Source organism: Trachypithecus francoisi, unplaced genomic scaffold, assembly GCF_009764315.1.
Source record: "Trachypithecus francoisi isolate TF-2019V2 unplaced genomic scaffold, Tfra_2.0 Lachesis_group14, whole genome shotgun sequence".
Classification (NCBI taxonomy): domain Eukaryota; kingdom Metazoa; phylum Chordata; class Mammalia; order Primates; family Cercopithecidae; genus Trachypithecus; species Trachypithecus francoisi.
Window position 1 is genome coordinate 56,826,958 of NW_022681459.1, and position 17,465 is coordinate 56,844,422.

At 50.5% G+C, this 17,465-nt stretch overlaps 2 protein-coding genes and 1 pseudogene across 7 annotated transcripts in view; 2 read left to right on the forward strand and 1 right to left on the reverse strand.

Annotated features, from left to right (window-relative positions):
- The window catches only part of KIAA0930 (KIAA0930 ortholog), a 44,498-nt gene extending 40,160 nt beyond the window's left edge, over positions 1–4,338 (forward strand). For both annotated transcript variants that reach the window (XM_033233628.1, XM_033233629.1), the window contains exons 8-10: positions 1,152–1,314; positions 3,218–3,376; positions 3,939–4,338. In XM_033233628.1, the coding sequence (XP_033089519.1) occupies positions 1,152–1,314; positions 3,218–3,376; positions 3,939–3,979 (363 nt within the window). In that variant the 3' untranslated portion in view covers positions 3,980–4,338. The remainder of the gene's footprint in view (positions 1–1,151; positions 1,315–3,217; positions 3,377–3,938) is intronic.
- On the forward strand, positions 4,290–5,382 carry LOC117096544 (annotated as a pseudogene). Its single transcript, XR_004442513.1, has one exon. The product of XR_004442513.1 is annotated as an uncharacterized LOC117096544 (transcript).
- Positions 5,383–7,382: 2,000 nt separating this feature from the next.
- Positions 7,383–17,465, reverse strand: part of NUP50 (nucleoporin 50) — a 30,808-nt gene continuing 20,725 nt past the window's right edge. For 2 of the 4 annotated variants that reach the window (XM_033233630.1, XM_033233631.1), the window contains exon 8: positions 13,161–16,667. In XM_033233630.1, the coding sequence (XP_033089521.1) occupies positions 16,465–16,667 (203 nt within the window). In that variant the 3' untranslated portion in view covers positions 13,161–16,464. Of the gene's footprint in view, positions 7,644–13,160; positions 16,668–17,465 lie in introns of those variants that run through there. The other 2 variants (XR_004442457.1, XM_033233632.1) reach the window with 2 other exon arrangements.

A 17,465-nucleotide genomic window follows, 5' to 3' on the forward strand; every position in this document is an offset into this window, starting at 1 on the left:
TTGGTGCTGTTTGTTTCTTTTATCTTTTGAAAACCTTCCCCGGCTTGTGGGAACACCGTCTGGAGCCCAGCAGCTGCCAGGACTTTGGTGGATGTCGGAGCCTTGACGAGGAGGCTGACGGGGCTCCCGAAGTCTCGGTCCCAGCTCATCCTACTCCTCAGATTCTTGTTGGCATGGGGAGGAGGGAGGAGATGGGCCAAGTTCCCTCTGGCTGGAACGCCCTTCCCCCCCTTCTTCACCTGGCGAACTCCTACTCGTCCTTCAAGACCCAGCTCCAGCGGCGTCTCCTCCAGGAAGCCTTCCCTGATTTCCCAGGCTGTGGATCCTTTTTGCCTCTGTGCTTCATGTATCCTGTGCTTCTCTTTCTCTGTCTGTCTCCACAGCCAGCATGCTGTCTATGGTTGTCACTTTGAGTCTGTCACCCCAGCAGACTGTGAGCTCCTTGAGGGCAGGGACCTGCGATGTGCCTATCTGTCCTTAGTGCTGTGGCTGCCTGGCCCTGAGTGGGTGTGAATGTTTGGTGACCAGAACCAAACGTGATTAGAAGTGGGGAGGAGACAGAGGCCTAGAGCCACTTAGCACAGTGTCTCCTGTGAGGGGTGCTGGGAACGAGAGGGATGGGGCCACTTCAGCCCTGAGAAGTAGGATAAGGAGCGTGGCCCTTGGGGACAGAAGACAGGGCTGCTGCTGTCCTGCTTGGTGACCACAGGCAAGCCAAGGTCTCAGTCCCTGCCTTAGTTTCCCCATCCGTCAGATGGGCTGACGCTAGCCCCTGTCTCACGGAGCTGGGAGGCTCGGTGGGTCTGTGTGGGGCCAGTGCTCACTCAGCATCAGCAACTGTTGTTAATTTGTGCTTGAACACCCCCCGGCCAGTGTCTGAGGCCCAGAAGAGGGGTCTTTCCGCCATGGGCGGCAGCAGCCTGGTCGCTCCTCGGGCAGCACTGGTGGCCAGGTGGCCTGCTGGCCCCTGGGCTGGAACGCATCTTCCAGTCTCTAGGCCCCACCTAGCACGGGCCAGTTGGGGCTGGATCCTCTTGGCCGGGCGGCCTCTTCCCTGGGAGCTGTGTCGGGGTTGAGGGGGGAGAGGAGAGGCATGGGGACCCTTGGGTGTGGGCTATTCTGCTCTGGTGACTTTGGCTCCTTGTTCCCAGGTGACCTCCTTCAGCACGCCCCCCACCCCAGAGCGGAACAACAGGCCCGCCTTCTTCTCGCCATCCCTCAAGAGGAAGGTGCCCCGGAACCGGATCGCCGAGATGAAGAAGTCGCACTCCGCCAACGACAGCGAGGAGTTCTTCCGGGAGGACAGCGGTGGAGGTGACCCCCACTCCGTGCCCTGGGGCCCCTGCGCCCTTCAGTCTCCTCTTGATCCAGACCATTTATTCATTCATTCATTTGTTCATTCAGCAACACGTAGCGAGTGGGTGCCAGGTGCCAGCCACCCCTCCAGGAGCTGAGGGTAGAGCTGGGGACGGACAGAAATGGCTGCCTCCGCGGGTCCCGTCCTGGTGGGCCCAGGCATCTCCTTGGCAGAGTGCTTGGAGCCCAGGTGTGCAGCAGTATGTCAGTTTCAGGGGATTCCCCACCTGTCTAAGGCCTTTCGGCCTGCTTGAGAAGGCTGATGGTGATCTGATGGCTCCGCACACACGGGTTGTGGAGGGAGAGAGGAGGGCTGCCCTCCCTTGGGTCAGCTCACCCTCAGGGGAGGCCCGGCCCTGCTAGCTCTGTGCAGCCTCCCAGGACCGTGTGCTCTTTGGTGACAGAGTCGCCACCTCGTGCAGCCTTCCCCCAGCCTCCCTGTGCCCCTGTGCCCCTGTCCCCCGGACTCTGGGTGTCTGTATCTGGGTGTTCCTGTGCCCCTCAGTCCTGCCCAGGCACAGTCTGCACTCTCTCCTGAGCACCTGCACCTGCTCCCTGTCCTCGCTCAGTGACCGTCCAGAATACAGGAGTCATTCCCAGAGCCCCCAGGGAGGCCACGGGGTGGTGGTGGGGGGTTTAAGCAAGGGAGTGACACAATCAGATTAGCATATTTAAAACGCCACTCAGCAGACCCTGTGGAAAATGGCTCCTGGGGACAGGGGTGGCCATCACAGACAGGTTGGGAGGTTCTGCCACGCTCTGCTGGCATGGACCACGTGCCTTCCTCACCGTCATCCTCAGGACCCAGTGGGCGCCTGGCTCTGCACTGTGTGTCTGTTGAGTGTATGGAAGTGAAGGATTGGCCAGGTGCAGTGGCTCACACCTGTAATCCCAGCATTTAGCAAGGCCAAGGTGGGTGGATCACCTGAGGTCAGGAGTTCAAGACCAGCCTGGCCAGCATGGTGAAATCCCGTCTCTACTAAAACACACAAAAAATTAGCCCCGTGTGGTGGCAGGGGCCTGTAATCCCAGCTACTCTGGAGGCTGAGGCAGGAGAATTGCTTGAACCCGGGAGGCAGAGGTTGCAGTGAGCCGAGATTGCGCCACTGCACGCCAGGCTGGGCAACAAGAGTGAGATTATCTCAAAAAAAAATAAATAAATAAGGAAGTGAAGGATTCGCTGATAACTCCCACTGAGCACCTCCCCCAGCAGGGAGCTGGGGCTGCAGCATTGGTCAGAAGAGGTGGCAGTCTTTGTCCTGACTACTGGAACCAAGAGGCAGGGGCCCCGCCTGTGCAAGGCCTGGGTCAGGGACTCCAGCACTGGCCTCGACCTGCTCTTGTGTGAACTTGGGCCAGCCCCTTCCCCACCTGGGCCCGTTCCCGAGTCAGGGAGAAGTATTGATCACTGCCCTAGTCTACCTCTCTGGGGCAGGTTCCCCCAGCCGGGACCGCAGGACTGGGTAACAGTGCAGGTTGGCCCAGGCTTGCCCCTCCCATGCTCTGCAGGTGGCAATGCCTAGTTCCAGGGATAGGGCCCGTGGAAGCAGAGAATTACACACTCTGTGTGCCAGACCCCTTGGAGGAGACTGAGCTCGAGACAGAGAGAAGGGAGAGATGAGGGGGTGGCCAAAGAAGTCTTCCTGGAGGTGGAGGTGTGGGTGTGGGCTGGAGGAAGGGGGAGGGGTGTCACGGGCGAGGCGGCGGCAGCTCTGGAGTGCGTGGGTGCTGGTGTGGGGGTGTTGGTAAGGAGCGTCCCGGCCTCAGCAGAGCGTGGCCTTAGCCTGGCCTGGGAGCTGGCGTCCTGCTCTTCCCCCCGCAGCCCGTGCTGTGGGCACTGACCTGGCCTTCTCTCCTCCAGCCGATCTGCACAATGCAACCAACCTGCGGTCTCGGTCCCTGTCGGGCACGGGACGGTCCCTGGTTGGGTCCTGGCTGAAGCTGAACAGAGCAGATGGAAACTTCCTTCTCTATGCACACTTAACCTACGTCACTTTGCCGCTGCATCGGATTTTAACAGGTAATGCTGGCTGATTTTAACAGGGAAGCTGCCGCACCTCCTCACAGCCAGCTCTCCCTCCAGGGCCTTGGTGCGTGCGAGCCACCCGGAGTCGTCCCGCCCTGTCCTGCCGGTTGGTTGGGTTTCTTTGCAGGGCTCTTGGCCTCCTTGTCTCAGACTTTGGGTGGAGCCGTAGCTTTCCCAGAAGTCCTCCCTTTGCTCACCTTTCTGGCACACCTGCTGTCCCCTCTGGAGTGGCCACATGCCGGGTGTGTGTGATTCACAGGCGATGGGAGGCTCTTGGGCCACCTCGCCGACCCAGGCCTGCAGCAGCTGTGACAGGCCGTGGCTCTGGCCCCCACACCAGCTTGTACCTGAGCCCCTGCAGGGTGTGCCGTTGCTGCGGGCCCATTTCCCAGGATGCAGGGTGGGGATGGTGGAGACGCGTCTCCTCTGCAGTCTGTGAAGCCTGGAGAGGAGATGCGTGAGTGGCCGAGGCGGGCTTCCTTCAGAAGTGGCACTGCTTAGCACTCACTGCCGTTGAGGGTGACTGTTTCACCTGCTTCCCTCCTGCCGGCCCTAGACATCCTGGAAGTTCGGCAGAAGCCCATCCTGATGACCTAGCCGCGTGCGGAGCCTGTGCAGAGCCCCGGCTGGGCCCAGCCCTGGGAGTGCTGCCAAGTGCCTACCTGTCCACCGCCTCCGGGGTCTTCTGTGACCCGCCAGTGCTGGAGCCGCAGCCAGGCGAGGCCACTCGACTCCCGGGGCCAGGGCCGACTCCACGAACACCAGCCCAAACTGAAGTGCCTCTTCCCTCCCCTGCTGGCTCTGCTCCGCCCTGTGCCCCCCGCCCGTCGCCCCCCACCCATCTCTGGAGAGCCCTCTGCACCCAAACAGGACTAGAGCTGCCGAGCGGCCATGAGGGACAGCGGGAGGAGCAGCTGATGCCCAGAGCGGGGCCAGACCGGCGCATCTCTGTTCACATGCCCCCAGCAGCAGGCGGAACCACCCAGCAGGGCACCCGGCGCATCAGACTGCCCACACCTTCTTGAGGAGCGCCAGTCGAAGATTCTGGAATACCATGCGGATGAACTTCAGCACCCGAGTCGGTCCCAGCTCATCCTTCCCGGTTTACCACTTCGTTCAATAGGAGATGGGAATACAAGAAGTTTGATGCCTTTGCCCTGGGCTGGGGATACCTCACCCACGCCCAGTTCCAGAAAGGCCTCCAGCTGAGCAGACGCCCCGATCCCGCCAGAACGACCTTTTGCTTCCAGCCAAAGAACACCGTCAACACGCACCTCCAACCTGGACATCCCGCGCTGGGCCGTCCCAGCCAAAGAACACCGTCAACACACACCTCCAACCGGGACATCCCGCGCTGGGCCTCGGACGGAGGGGCCCGCAGAGTTTGGATTCTGAGGGTAGTCGGGAGGCCTCGGTAGCCACACAACAGGAGATCTGCCAAAGGGTGTCTGACGTGGGGTAGGGCTGGCATCATCCCGGGGAGGTTCTAGGTGGGACCCCGTCTTCTGGGGGCGGGGGCGTCTTTTCATCGTCCCTGGTTTCCTGGAGCTCACTTCCTTTGACAGCGTGTGCTGGTCCCATCTCAGACCAGCTCACTGAGGCAGAGGAGTTGCTCAGAGGCTCGCATGGGCACTCCCGTCGGTTCGTGTGAGCACCGCCCAGCCCCAGGCCTGCCCTCCGCCTGCTCCAGCGTGAAGGCGTTCCCATCTGCAAGGATGCACGGTGCCCTCCACGAGAGCAGGCCTGTCCCCTCCCCAACTGGGAATCAGCTGGAAGCTGGGTCTCTTCGTGGCGGGCTTTGTTTGAAGTTCCCAGGAATGTCTGAGGTTTTCCTCAGCATTCAGCCAGCCATGTGTTTAGGGATCTTCTCTGGGGGGGAAGGAAGAGGAGGGGCTTGTTCTCCCATCTGTGTATTCTTTGGGCTCCGGGAACAGGGGACTACTTTGGGGCTTTCTCCAGACTTTTGTATGTTATTATTAAAAGCGAGCTATTGCATTTCATTCTGCCTCAGTTTGCCCACCTGTGAAATGGGGCTTACACCACCTACCTCACTGAAGTCCCCAGGGTTCAGGTATGTGACTGGGTCAGGGCACAGTCACCCATCATTCTGCATAGGTTGGGCCGGATGTTAGACTCCTGGGATGCCCACCTCCCCTCCCCCTTTGTAATAACCTAGTCTGAGACCGTGCTTGGTGGGGGGTTTGAACCTTCTCTCTCCTCTAGCAGTGTCCGCTCAGGCCTGACGGCTCAGCTCTGCACGATTTCATGTTCCAAACCCATGTCTTAGGGCAGCACAGAGCCAGGTCATGCCATGCCCCAAAGTGTGGGGACAGAGCCTCAGGGAGCCCCGAGCGTGGCCCAGCCCCATTTGAGTGCTCTCAGGGGATGCCAAATGCTGTTTCCAAGTTTGTGTCCATGTGGCTAAAATCCACCTATTTCTTCAGGAACTCTTCCCCTGGTTGGTCTGGGGATCTTGGGAGGAACACAGCCCTGACAGCTCGTCCGTGGGAAGATGAGGCAGTCCAGGTCGTGAGCAGCACAGCGGCCCGCCCTCTGTTCTCAGAGGTGAGGGGCGTGAGAAGGTTCTCTCCCCTAGGGCCAGCATTTGGCCAAGCTCAGAGGCTTGCCTGGATGGCTCGGGGCGAGCTGGGCTCCTCGTCTGTAAGATGGCGAAAGTGCTACCCGCCTCACAGGTGACCATGAGGACCAGTCACAGGGACGTGTGAGAGGGCTCACTGGTCACAGAAACGTGTGCAAATCATGCTAGCTTAGAGCATGATTAGAGATCAGTCCTCATTGTGAACAGAGCACATGGTGGACTGTGGTTTCATAGCCAACACAGAGCACCTATCATGTGCGGCCGCTGGTCCGACCCCATCTTACAGACGAGGAAACCAGCACAGGCACTAGGGGACTGCCTGGAACAAACAGCAGAGGCCAGCGATGGGAGTCAAACCCAGGCATGTGGCCCGGCCTGCACGCTGAGCCACACGGTGCTGCCCGGACAGATGGACAGACACTTGGTGGAGGCTGCCTTTCTCAGTCCCTAAAACCCTCTGCAAAGGGTACTTGGAATGCCGGATTTAAACCTTGCTCAGAGCCACTTGAGAACTAGACAGTAAGGTATTACTCCCAGGTTTGGCTTTCCAAAGTAACAAATGACATGTGGAATAAAGTACAGAGTAACAAGTGGCAGGGCCAGAACCAGGGCCCCCAAAGTCCTGGTGTTGGCACATTTGTATTTCTTGTAAGGCCATCTTTAATTTTTCTGGGAACACACCTGCCTCTTGTGTAATGCAGGGAAGACTCATGCATGGTGACACCTAGGTTTCCTCAACAGAAAACTGTACTTTAATCCCAAACTCCCTTTAAGAAATATTGGGGCCGGGCGCCGTGGTTCACGCCTGTAATCCCAGCACTTTGGGAGGCCAAGGCAGGCGGATCACGAGATCAGGAGTTCAAGACCAGCCTGGCCAATATGGTGAAACCCCGTCTCTATTAAAAAATTAGCCGGGCGTGGTGGGCACACGCCTGTAATCCCAGCTACCCGGGAGGCTGAGGCAGGAGAATCACTTGAACCCGGTAGGCGGAGGTTGCAGTGAGCCGAGCTCATGCCATTACACTCCAGCCTGGGAAACAACACTGAAACTCCGTCTCAAAAAAAAAAAAAAAAAAAAGCCGGGCGCGGTGGCTCAAGCCTGTAATCCCAGCACTTTGGGAGGCCGAGACAGGTGGATCACGAGGTCAGGAGATCAAGACCATCCTGGTCTACACGGTGAAACCCCGTCTCTACTAAAAAACACAAAAAACCAGCCGGGTGAGGTGGCGGGCACCTGTAGTCCCAGCTACTCGGGAGGCTGAGGCAGGAGAATGGCGTAAACCCGGGAGGCGGAGCTTGCAGTGAGCCGAGATCGCGCCACTGCACTCCAGCCTGGGCGACAGAGCAAGACCCCGTCTCAAAAAAAAAAAAAAAAAAAAAAGACATACTGGTCTTTAATGGCAAACTCCCTTTAAGGCCTGTTGGTCTTAAAGAGGATTTGGGATTGAAGCACAGTTTTCTATTGAGGAAACCTAGGTGTCACTTTTTAGAACATGAAGAAGAAAGTTGTGGGATGGGCTTTTCCATTTAAAGGAATGTGATGATCCTAGGTTCCGATGGGTGATAGATGGTCTCTGTTTATACCCTTTCTTCTTTCAGCAGCTGTAAGTTCAGGTAGTGGCCATCTCACATTCTGATGTCCTACTGGAAGTGCCCAGTTGCCTGCAAAGACAACTAAGGCTCATTATTTCAAAAGAAGATTATTTAAAACACGAGTGACAGGTAGTCAGAAGAGAACAAAAGGATGCAAGATACTCTATAGCCAAGTCCGCTTGGAGGCAGGATGGGTTGCTGAGTGGAGTCGCCGCTCACGTTTGGATTCTTACGGACTGTGAGTTAGGCTTCCCCCTACATGGAGTCATGGGAAGGGTCTAAAGGCATGTTCCTGAGGTGCCCTCCCTCAAAGAGTCTGCCTGCACTCAAACTAGGGTCTGTTTTTGCTGTTTTAATCATAAATAGACTAGTTAGTAGAAGACTTTTGAAGAACAAAGTAAAACTTTTTTTTCATTAAAAGACGTCCCGGAGGAAAGGCCCTGTGCAGCCGGTATATTCTAGTGACTGCCTTGACCACGTCCTAATATGCTGGTTTTAAGTTGTTGGCCAAAATCCTTTAAAGACATATGAAATGTCTGCCAACTTTTTAGTGAACTTAACAGGTTTCACTGACGTTTTTCTCCATTTTCAAATTTAGGTGGGATCTGCTTTCATGTCCTGTTTCAAAAACCAAGTCTCTCTTGACAGCCCATTGGTTCTTCCTGTCCTCTTGCTCTAGCCTGTATCAAAAAGCAGAATGACGGTACTTCTGTTTTAAAAATAACCACCTGATAGGACGGACACTACGAGCTCAGGAAACGCACGTGCCCTTGAGCTTGAATGGAAGCAGCCTCTGGAGTGGCAGCCACTGCCCTTCGAGGAAGAGCAGCTCTTCAGCAGGTGGGCCCTGGGAGCTGGGTGATGGGCACCTGCTGGGGCTGCTCTTTTCTCTTTTTCACTGGCTGCTTGATCCCCAGTGGCAAAAGGACCCCTCAGCCCTTTCTTGGAGCCCTGGAGCACTCCTCGGGACACGGAGTGGCCTCGGGGCTGGGTTCAGAGCTCCCGCAGGGGGAGTCTCAGAAGTGGAGGCAGCTGCTGATGGGCGAGTTTACAACTTCTTATGCCTAAGGCAAGTAGACGTTTTTATTCCGTCTCCAGTCCTTGAGCTCAGCAGATCAAAATCACAGTGACCCTGCAACCCTCCAGAGCCCAGGGCACGCTCGCTGTCTGTCTTCCCCGCCGTGCCCCTTTAGTCCCCGCTCTGTGGAAGACCAGGCAGTTTAGGTGTAAATAGGTATCTTTCATGGTTTCCATATGAATGATTTGTGTGAGAGTAATGAACTCTGTAAGAAAACGGACTCTGAATTATGATTTCTACAAAATGTATTTTAGCAAAAACACCACGATGGCCTGCACTGGATAGCTCGGTATGCTAATTGCCAGTGGTAATTTCATAAGCATTACCAACAGCTTCTTTATTAACCATCCTCCACGTCCAGTAGGGATCATTTCTAGGCGGTATTTGTTGGTTGGCTGTTAGCTTTGCTTTATGATCTCATGTTTCTTTTAAAAGTTGTTTTGCATGTTGAATATTAAATTTTTCTTTTCTGTGTCTTCCTCTCATCTTTTTTTCTGGCACGGGCATTTCAGGGTAAATACTGATACAGAAAAGCGATCATGATTGAACCTTAATTTGCCCCCAGTGATTCCTTACACTTTTTTTGGAGCTTTCACACAAGCTGCTTTTTTGAACTGGAGTGTGCTGGAGGCAGAGAGAAATGACCCTGTGTGCTGGCTTTGCCTGTCATGAGCCAGTGAGGAGTCCGAGAAGTGGTGGGCAGGTCAGTGGCTGGGGTTTGGCCACAGAGATGCCGTATTTGCGGAATTAAATCATTCCGGAGGCAGAGGTTGCAGTGAGCCGAGCTCACACCACTGTACTCCAGCCTGGGTGACAGAGACTCCACCTCAAAAAAAAAAAAAAAAAAATGTATTTCAAGTTTAGCTTTCAGCCTCCACAAGGTAGTGCATACCCCTTCAGTTGTACTGTAAAATTTCCCAAGCTTTTTCAGAGAACCTCTTAACCCTCACAGAAGTGAAGAAACAATGGAATAGAGGCCAGGAGTCCCAAGTTCAGGTTTCGCAGGCTCCAGGTAAGCTGCCTGGTCTAACGGAAGATGAGGTGTTTGCACCAGGCGGTTCTCTTGCAGCTCTGCGGGCGAGGGGACCTCAAGCAGGCTCTCGCATTTTCTGGCTGATCCTTCCGAGCCTGCTACTGCAAGGCCCTCGTAGGTGGAAGCAGCCTCGTTGTTGCCTGTCACACCATGAGCTTTTCCTTTCCATAGTCAGATGGACTTAGGAAGTTACCAGCGATGGGTGTAAGACCTAAGGCACTGCAGAAAGTTACAGAATGGAAAATGAGGGGCAGAGAGAAAAGAGGGTCTGAGAGGAATGCAAGCATTCCAGAATATAGTAAGGGACACCGCACCAGTGACATTTCTTGGGAACAGTCACTGCCTTAGAAACACCAGACCAGGAGAATTTTCTGACCAGCACCTCAAAGGCAGCCCATGAAGACGGCAGTTAGGAAGGAGACGGTCTAGCAGGTGAAGACGTCCTTGCCATCCAGGTCATCCCCCTTCTCGTTGAACAGTGGGAAGTCCTTTTAAAGCAGTCACCTGAAAACTGTTTAATAGATACTTAGGGAGAGTCTGTATCTTGGAAGCTTCATTCCTATTCATTGCCTCCTCTTGAAGGCTAATTTTGCTATTTCAGTTCCTTTATCCTTAGATGAGCTTTTAGGAACTACTCTCATGCCCTCGCTTAGAAGGAAAAAAGTGAACTGGAAAGGAAAACCGTTGGGAATCATACTGGGAGGAGAGGGGAATGTAACTCAATCCATACAGTAAGTAACACAGTTCATTGTAAATAGACATGTTGACTGCGGTAACATGCTATACATTGTGCCTGATTGTTAAAATGACGAAAACAGCTGGAAAATTTACATGAGGAAGGGAAAATACTTGTTTCTGGGGATGAAGGATCATGTTCTGTTCTTTCCTTACAGTATCACTGAATTGCCCCCTGACCCAGCCTCTCCATCAGCCAACAGGTTAACGAGGTTTCTTTCCTCTGTGTGGACCGGGGTCTTTCCTCTTGGAATCTGACTTTAATAAAACGATTAGGTTGCTCATTTTGAAATAACCATGGCTTTTAGCCGAATTTTACGCTACTCTGAATACACAATTTTGCTCAAAAGATTTTAGCCAATTCCAGAAGTTCTGAATACACAATTTTGCTCAAAAGATTTTAGCCAATTCCAGAAGTCAGTGCAGTTGAGTCATTTAGTGGGCACGTACATCTCCTTAACGTGGCACGCTGGGGAGAGGAGTGTGGGGCTGGGACCTCAAGCTGCGCCACCTCAGACACACTCAACCCTGGGCCTGGGTTTCCTCAAGTAGAATCACCACTTTCCTTCCAGGGATGCGACAATGTTGAAGTGAGACAAGGTACGTCCAAAGGCTGGCGTAGTTCCTGGCAATGCTGGTAACTACTGCCATTTCTTCCCGGCGTGCCCAAGGGGTATTTTATGGGCCATCTTTAGAGTCATCAGGAGTGCATGTGTGCCGGCGGTTCCCAAATGTGAACGTGTATCAGGATCACCTAATGCATGCTCTAATCCAACGTTCAAACCCAGAAGACTGGTAAGGAAAGTACTTTGGAATCAGTGATGACGGCTGCACAACTCTGTGAGTATGCTGCAAGCCACTGAATCGTGTACTTTAAAGGGGTGCAGTTTATATGAATTCTATCTCAATTTTAAAAAGTGGGCTCCAGCCTGAGGTGCTGATTCAGTAGCCGAGTTGGGGCCCGTGGGTTTGCCTTTTTCTGGGGCGGGCGGGGGAACGGACAGAGTCTTGTCCTCTCACCCAGATGGGAGTAGAGTGGTACGGCCACAGCTTACTACAGCCTGGAACTCCTGGGCTTAAGCAATTCCTTCCACTACCACGCCCAGCTAATTAAAAAAAAGATTTTTTTTTTTTTAGAGACAGGATCTTGCTGTGTTGCCCAGGCTGGTCTCTAACTCCTGGGCTCAAGCAAGCTTCCCACCTCAGCCTTCCAAAGTGTTGCAATTACAGGCATGAGCTACCTTGCCCAGCCGGGTTTGCCCTTTTTTTTTTTTTTTTTTTTTTTAGATAGGGTCTTGCTTTGTCACCCAGGCTGGAGTGCAGTGGCATGATCACTGCTCACTCCCTGGAGCCTCCACCTCCTGGGATCAAGCCATCCTCCCACCTCAGCCACCCAAGCAGCTGGGACTACAGGTGCATGCCATCATGCCTGATTAAATTTTGTATTCTTTGTAGAGCCAGGGTTTTGCTATGTTGCATGTTGGGGACCAGCCTCAACACCACCCACAGGGTACCCGAAGTCTGTTGGCGACAAAGGATTGAGAAGAGACAGGTTAAGAGTAAAGATGGAGCCAGGGGGCCAGTTGCAAAATGTGGAGGCTGCAAAAGGCTCAGAGCTCTGGTCTCCACAGTATTTATTGTAGTACAATCACAGAAGCAGATGTTGAGGGCGGAACAGTGAAAGGGTGCAGTGCGTCACAGGCGTAATCTACAGCAATAGAGGTTTAAATGAATCTCCTTTGTGCTCAAACAGCGTATCTTTAACTTATCGGAGAGTAGCTAGTGGGAGTGGCTTACTAGGAGCCAGCACATCTGTCCACATTCCAGTGCTTCAAAGGAGTGTCTTGTCTTTGTCCTTGAACACAGTGCTTACAGATAGAGCAGGTCTCCCTCTGAGCATGGGAACATGATGGCAAAGAGGCTTTCCTCCTCACAGGCCTCTTGTGGCTTTCCACAACTTAATGTCCCGTATTTTTATGGCCAGTTTATACAGGCACCCACAAGCCCTTTTCCCAACAGTTGCACAGACTGATCTTGAACTCCTGGGCTCAAGCGATCCACCGCCTCGGCCTCCCAAAGTGTTAGGATTACAGGCGTGAGCCACCGCGCCCGGCCGGGCTTGCATTTCTATTAAGTTCCTATGTGGCAGTCCCAAGACCACTTTGAGAAGCCAGGTTCTAGCCCAGCCACGCAGCTGAGTATCTATACAGGGCTTCTGCAGTTTAGGCACGATCTTCCTCTTGAGATAACATTCTCTTAGTGTCATTTAGTTTCTATTAGATGTTAACAGTTCAGGAAAAGACTTTGATGGATAACAAGTCTTTGCAGTACTACTTTTTTAAACCAGAAAATACCCCTTATAAACCAAATAAATGCTGAGTAACGTAGGAAAGGTTAAAAATACGTCTCAAAGGTTTGCTTTGAGGACTAACCAAGGTAATACATACGTAAAGCAGCTAGCCAATGCTTTGCACACTAGCCCATTAAGGATCAATTGTTCCCATTCCAATCTGTTAAGATTTTAATCCAACAGAAACCCTTGGTCTGAATGGTTTAAAAGTAGTCTCAACCCCCAGCAAGGAGTCTGCTAACAAATTGGTCTCTCACTCACCTCCAAGCCGACCTTCCTGTTGTTCAAGAAGTTTCTGGTTGCAGCTTCTGCGTGATTCTTTTCCTCAGGTCTGACTTGTATTAATGCCAAGTGCATCACAGAGGAACATAAGACTGCCATACACTAGGATTTTGTTTACTTTTCATTTATTCACATTTCATGGATTGTTACACTTCCTCGATGGGAGCATTGAAAACTAACACAAGCTGAGATTGTATTGTCTGACAATTCAAGTATTTTAGTTTTAGAAAACAATTTCCTATTTAACGTGAAAAGCAATTTATCCATCTGATTGCTAAGAAGTTTACATCTCCATTACAATTGTGTCTGCATCAAACGGAGAGTCCTTCGTCCTCAGGATGATTGTTAATGGCTGAGAACATACAGTGGCCTGTGTTCCGAGTGCCTGACTGGAAAAGACCTCCCCATCATCGACCATACTACGGGACAAATCAGTATCTACTCAAACTCCCACTTCCAGAATGAGGACTCATCAGGGGTTTAGGAGTTGGCAAAGCCTTCAAAATGCATCGTGCTTGAATTTTGACTCTTCTGAAACTGACAAATGCTCAAAAAACAAACTTGTTTAACTTTTACTGAAAAGGCTCTGTGAAAACTTGTTTTGAACTCTACTAGTAAGGAAGAATATTAGTTTTTCTTCCCCTCTACACCAGAAAAGGTAGTTTTTTTTTTTGTTTTTTTTTGTTTTGGCATGCAGCATATATAAAATTGTAATCTAGAATTGAAATTGTAAAATATAATAATCCTCTTAAAGAAAATCAGTCCATGAACAGTCAGACTTGTCCTTCCATGGAAAACATAATCTAAACTTCTTTAAAAACTGGACATATTTTAAGTCTGTAATTCGAATAATGAAGATGGCATAACAAATTTTTTTGCTTACTAGGAATGCGCAAAAGGATGAGATGGATACACAGGTTTAAAAAAAAAGGCCACTGGGATACTTAGTATTTGCCAAGATGCAAAACAATTTTAGCATAACAATAATATACACCTTACTTTAGGCCACATATATGATACACTTCATAGATTCTCAAAAGACGAAAATTTCAGTCCACATTAAACATTTTAAAGCATAATTGCTAATATTTTGTTAAAAATAAGTCAAACTAGACGCATAAATCAGAATTACCTGTTAACATAGCGGGGAAAACAGGTAAGCCCTCCGGGGGCCCCGTGCCCCAAGTAAAAGACAAGGAGTTACATTTCAGTCAAATCCACATATACTCAGGCTCTTTACACCAATAATCAAAGTGGAGACCAGTTCCTAAAGCATCCAAGAGTGATTTTAAGAAAATCCCCCATTCTGAGTTTTATGGTAGACGTGTCACATTTTCCCTGTAATTTTCACTGTAACAGTGATCGTCTTAGCAGCAAAAATTTGCTGGGAATGTTAGGAAAAAAGAAAGCCACACATACCCACTGATTTAAAGATATATAAACTATTTTCTACAGAAGGGGCAGCTTTAAAAGATAATCCAATCATGATCTTTTCATGCCATTTTTTGTAGACTCTCCATACACGCGCAGACGCTAACGAAGTACTGTGTCATATACACTTAAGTGTCCGAAAGATGCCTGCGAGCTTGATTCCAGCTGGTACCAGGGAAGCACATGTGGCTAAGTTGCAACAAACTTAAATTTGTTCCCCTTAGTTCTTCATCTTTTTAGAAGTTGAATAAACCTAATGTCAATCGGGCAGGGCTGGTATTAACAGCATCAACCACTTGCTTACTATAAATCACTGGCAACAAAAACTCACATGCATTCTCAATTCTAAAAAGTCAATGTAAAAATAATGGCCACCTCCTGGGTGCCTACTCTAGCTATGTCTGACAGCACCCTGTAACAGTACAAGCACACCTCTCTGCACAGATTCATGCAAAGCCACACACTAGGCCAGACTCTCCCGGTGGAATCAGAACACTGAAAGTAGAGCAAGAACCTCATGACAGCGTTGGCCCAGTCATACCTCAGGTACTTAGGAGTTCATATTTGATCACAAAATTGCTCCCGGCCCCACACTTTACACCTAAAGATTGTAGTTTTAAAAAAGCCACTGTGCCGTCCACAATTATTCTGACTACTCCCTTCTACATGAGAATGCGCAAAGCACCGAAGATCAGAACACACACACGAGCCCTTGGGCACCGACCCTGAGCCTGTACACGAGATCAGCTGGCACTAGTCTCAAACGATTCATGAGGAATCAAAGTGGAAATTTAAACATTCAATTCTGCATCCATTCCTGTGCCCAGAGTCTTCAAAGAATGCTCGTGTTAGTTACCTGACAGCTCTGGAGAAGTGACGTCGATATTCGTGTGCATAACCATGGCTCCCTTCCAAACATATGGAATCTTATTCTTAAAAAAGTAAAGATATTTCAGATATCAAATGTATAATATACTGCTGTCTAAAGTTAAAGGCAAAATTTACACACGATTTTCTCTTCCATTACCTTATTACATGTTTCCTAGTGAATTCAAATGGCTCGTGTGTCCAAGCTCCCAGGCACGCCACTTGGTCCTAGTTTTCATACGCGTGGGGCTGATTACGGTACAAATGCCTATGAGCATCATCTTTTTCTAGGATGGTCTCGTTTGACTTTCATTTCGTAAAAGGGTTCACTGTCCATAATGTAGATGATAAGCTACCAAACTTGTGCTTTTAAACCCATTCCTGGCAATCCCCCGTTATCTTAATTTTGTCTTTAGGGGGATAAAGAAGTTAACACTACCTCGTGAATAGAAACTACAAAGCCAAAAAAAATCCTTCACAAGCTGTTCATTTCGTTTTAGAATGAAAATGCAGGTCCTGAATTCTCGTGAAGCAGCCCACAGGGTTACAGGCCAGTGATTCGTATGCTGAGGTGAACTTAGTACTCACATTTTAGCTTCAAAATAAAAATAAAGCAGAGGACAAACACCTGTCACAGCGTGGCAGCCCAGTTCATTTGGTAACAATGAGTCTCACACGTCGGCTGAGCCCACCGGAGAGAAGCACACAAGCCAGCTTTCTTCTGAACATAGCCAGGCACCTGTTCAAAAGCCTCTCTCGTGGTGGTGGTGGACCCCAAAACCCACGGGTTGGAAGAGCCTTTGGGAAAGCGAATCGATACCCTGATTGCAGTCCTTGAAGAAATCACTTAGGGTTAGTTTAATAAATGAACATTTAAAAAATCTTCCAAAAATTGCATTCGAATGTATTTTAGACTTGAGGCAGTTCTTAAGAAGGGAGAGTGCGGTTTCCTGACACTTAACATTTCAAGGTTTTATTGGCCACATTAATCTTCCTCACAAAAGTTTTAAGTTATCTGTAAGTTCTCAGAATGTCAAAGAAAAGAAAAACTAAGTTTAAGGGGCGGTGGGAGAAGCAGCAACTTGGCAATAATTCTGCAGCCGACTTCGCACGTTCAGACATCCTTTTTCTCCAGTAAAATTTTGTGCAACTCATCTGCATCCTCGCTGGTTTTTACCCGAATCAGCATGGTGACTGGCATGGTGGCATTCTTCTCGTCGATTGGTGGATTTGGAACACAGACGATAAGAACGTTATTCTTCCCTGTGCGCGTACATGGCATATTGGGTGGGATCAGAACATTCAGCAATATGTTGCCTGCATTCAAACAAACAAAACCCATGGAAATTATAGAAGCTATAGCTCCACCAAAGAAGTCTGTAACATGCTAAACATTAAACACTGAAATAACTTATACTTAATGGATCTAACATGGGGAGCCAACAGGAATGGCTCAAAATCAGGACTGGTTCCCTGAGAACTGGGAGGCCTCGGGGAGGACTTGCCCTCACTGTGAGGAGTGGCCTTCGGCCCTCGCTCCAGCCCGGGTCTCTGCAACCACACAGCGTTTCTCACAGAGCCAACAGCCTCGCTCAGAACCATCAGCCCTCTCAACACTGTCCGTTTTTGCACTGAAGGAAGAACACGGTGGCACAACAAAATCTTCACTGCATCACGTGACCAAAGGACACCTCTGTCACAGAGGCCAGCACAGCTCCCTGGGCAAGAGTGACATGACGGTAATGTTTTTACTCACTAGTCAAGCCTAAGGGAAAGAAAAACGCCTCCCTGGAGTTTCTTTCTGCAACACAGCCCCCTGTTCTCTACCACTACTGCCCACTCCACCGCAGCCTGCCCGTCTTCCTCCTCCTCCGGGTGCTAGGCTCCTTGCAGTGGACTGTTTTCAGGGTAAACTGATCGCAGTGGACAGCAATCAGTTAGTGATTACTTGTTATATAAAAAGGATTCCTTTAAAAGGTTAATTTCCTTTGGGTGTTTATTAAACGGTCTAATCTCTAGCTTCTTAGTCACATTTCTAACACAGGAAAATGAAAAACCATTTTGTTTACAGTTTCTAACACATCTGTTTCCTTACACACTATTATCCTGGGACTC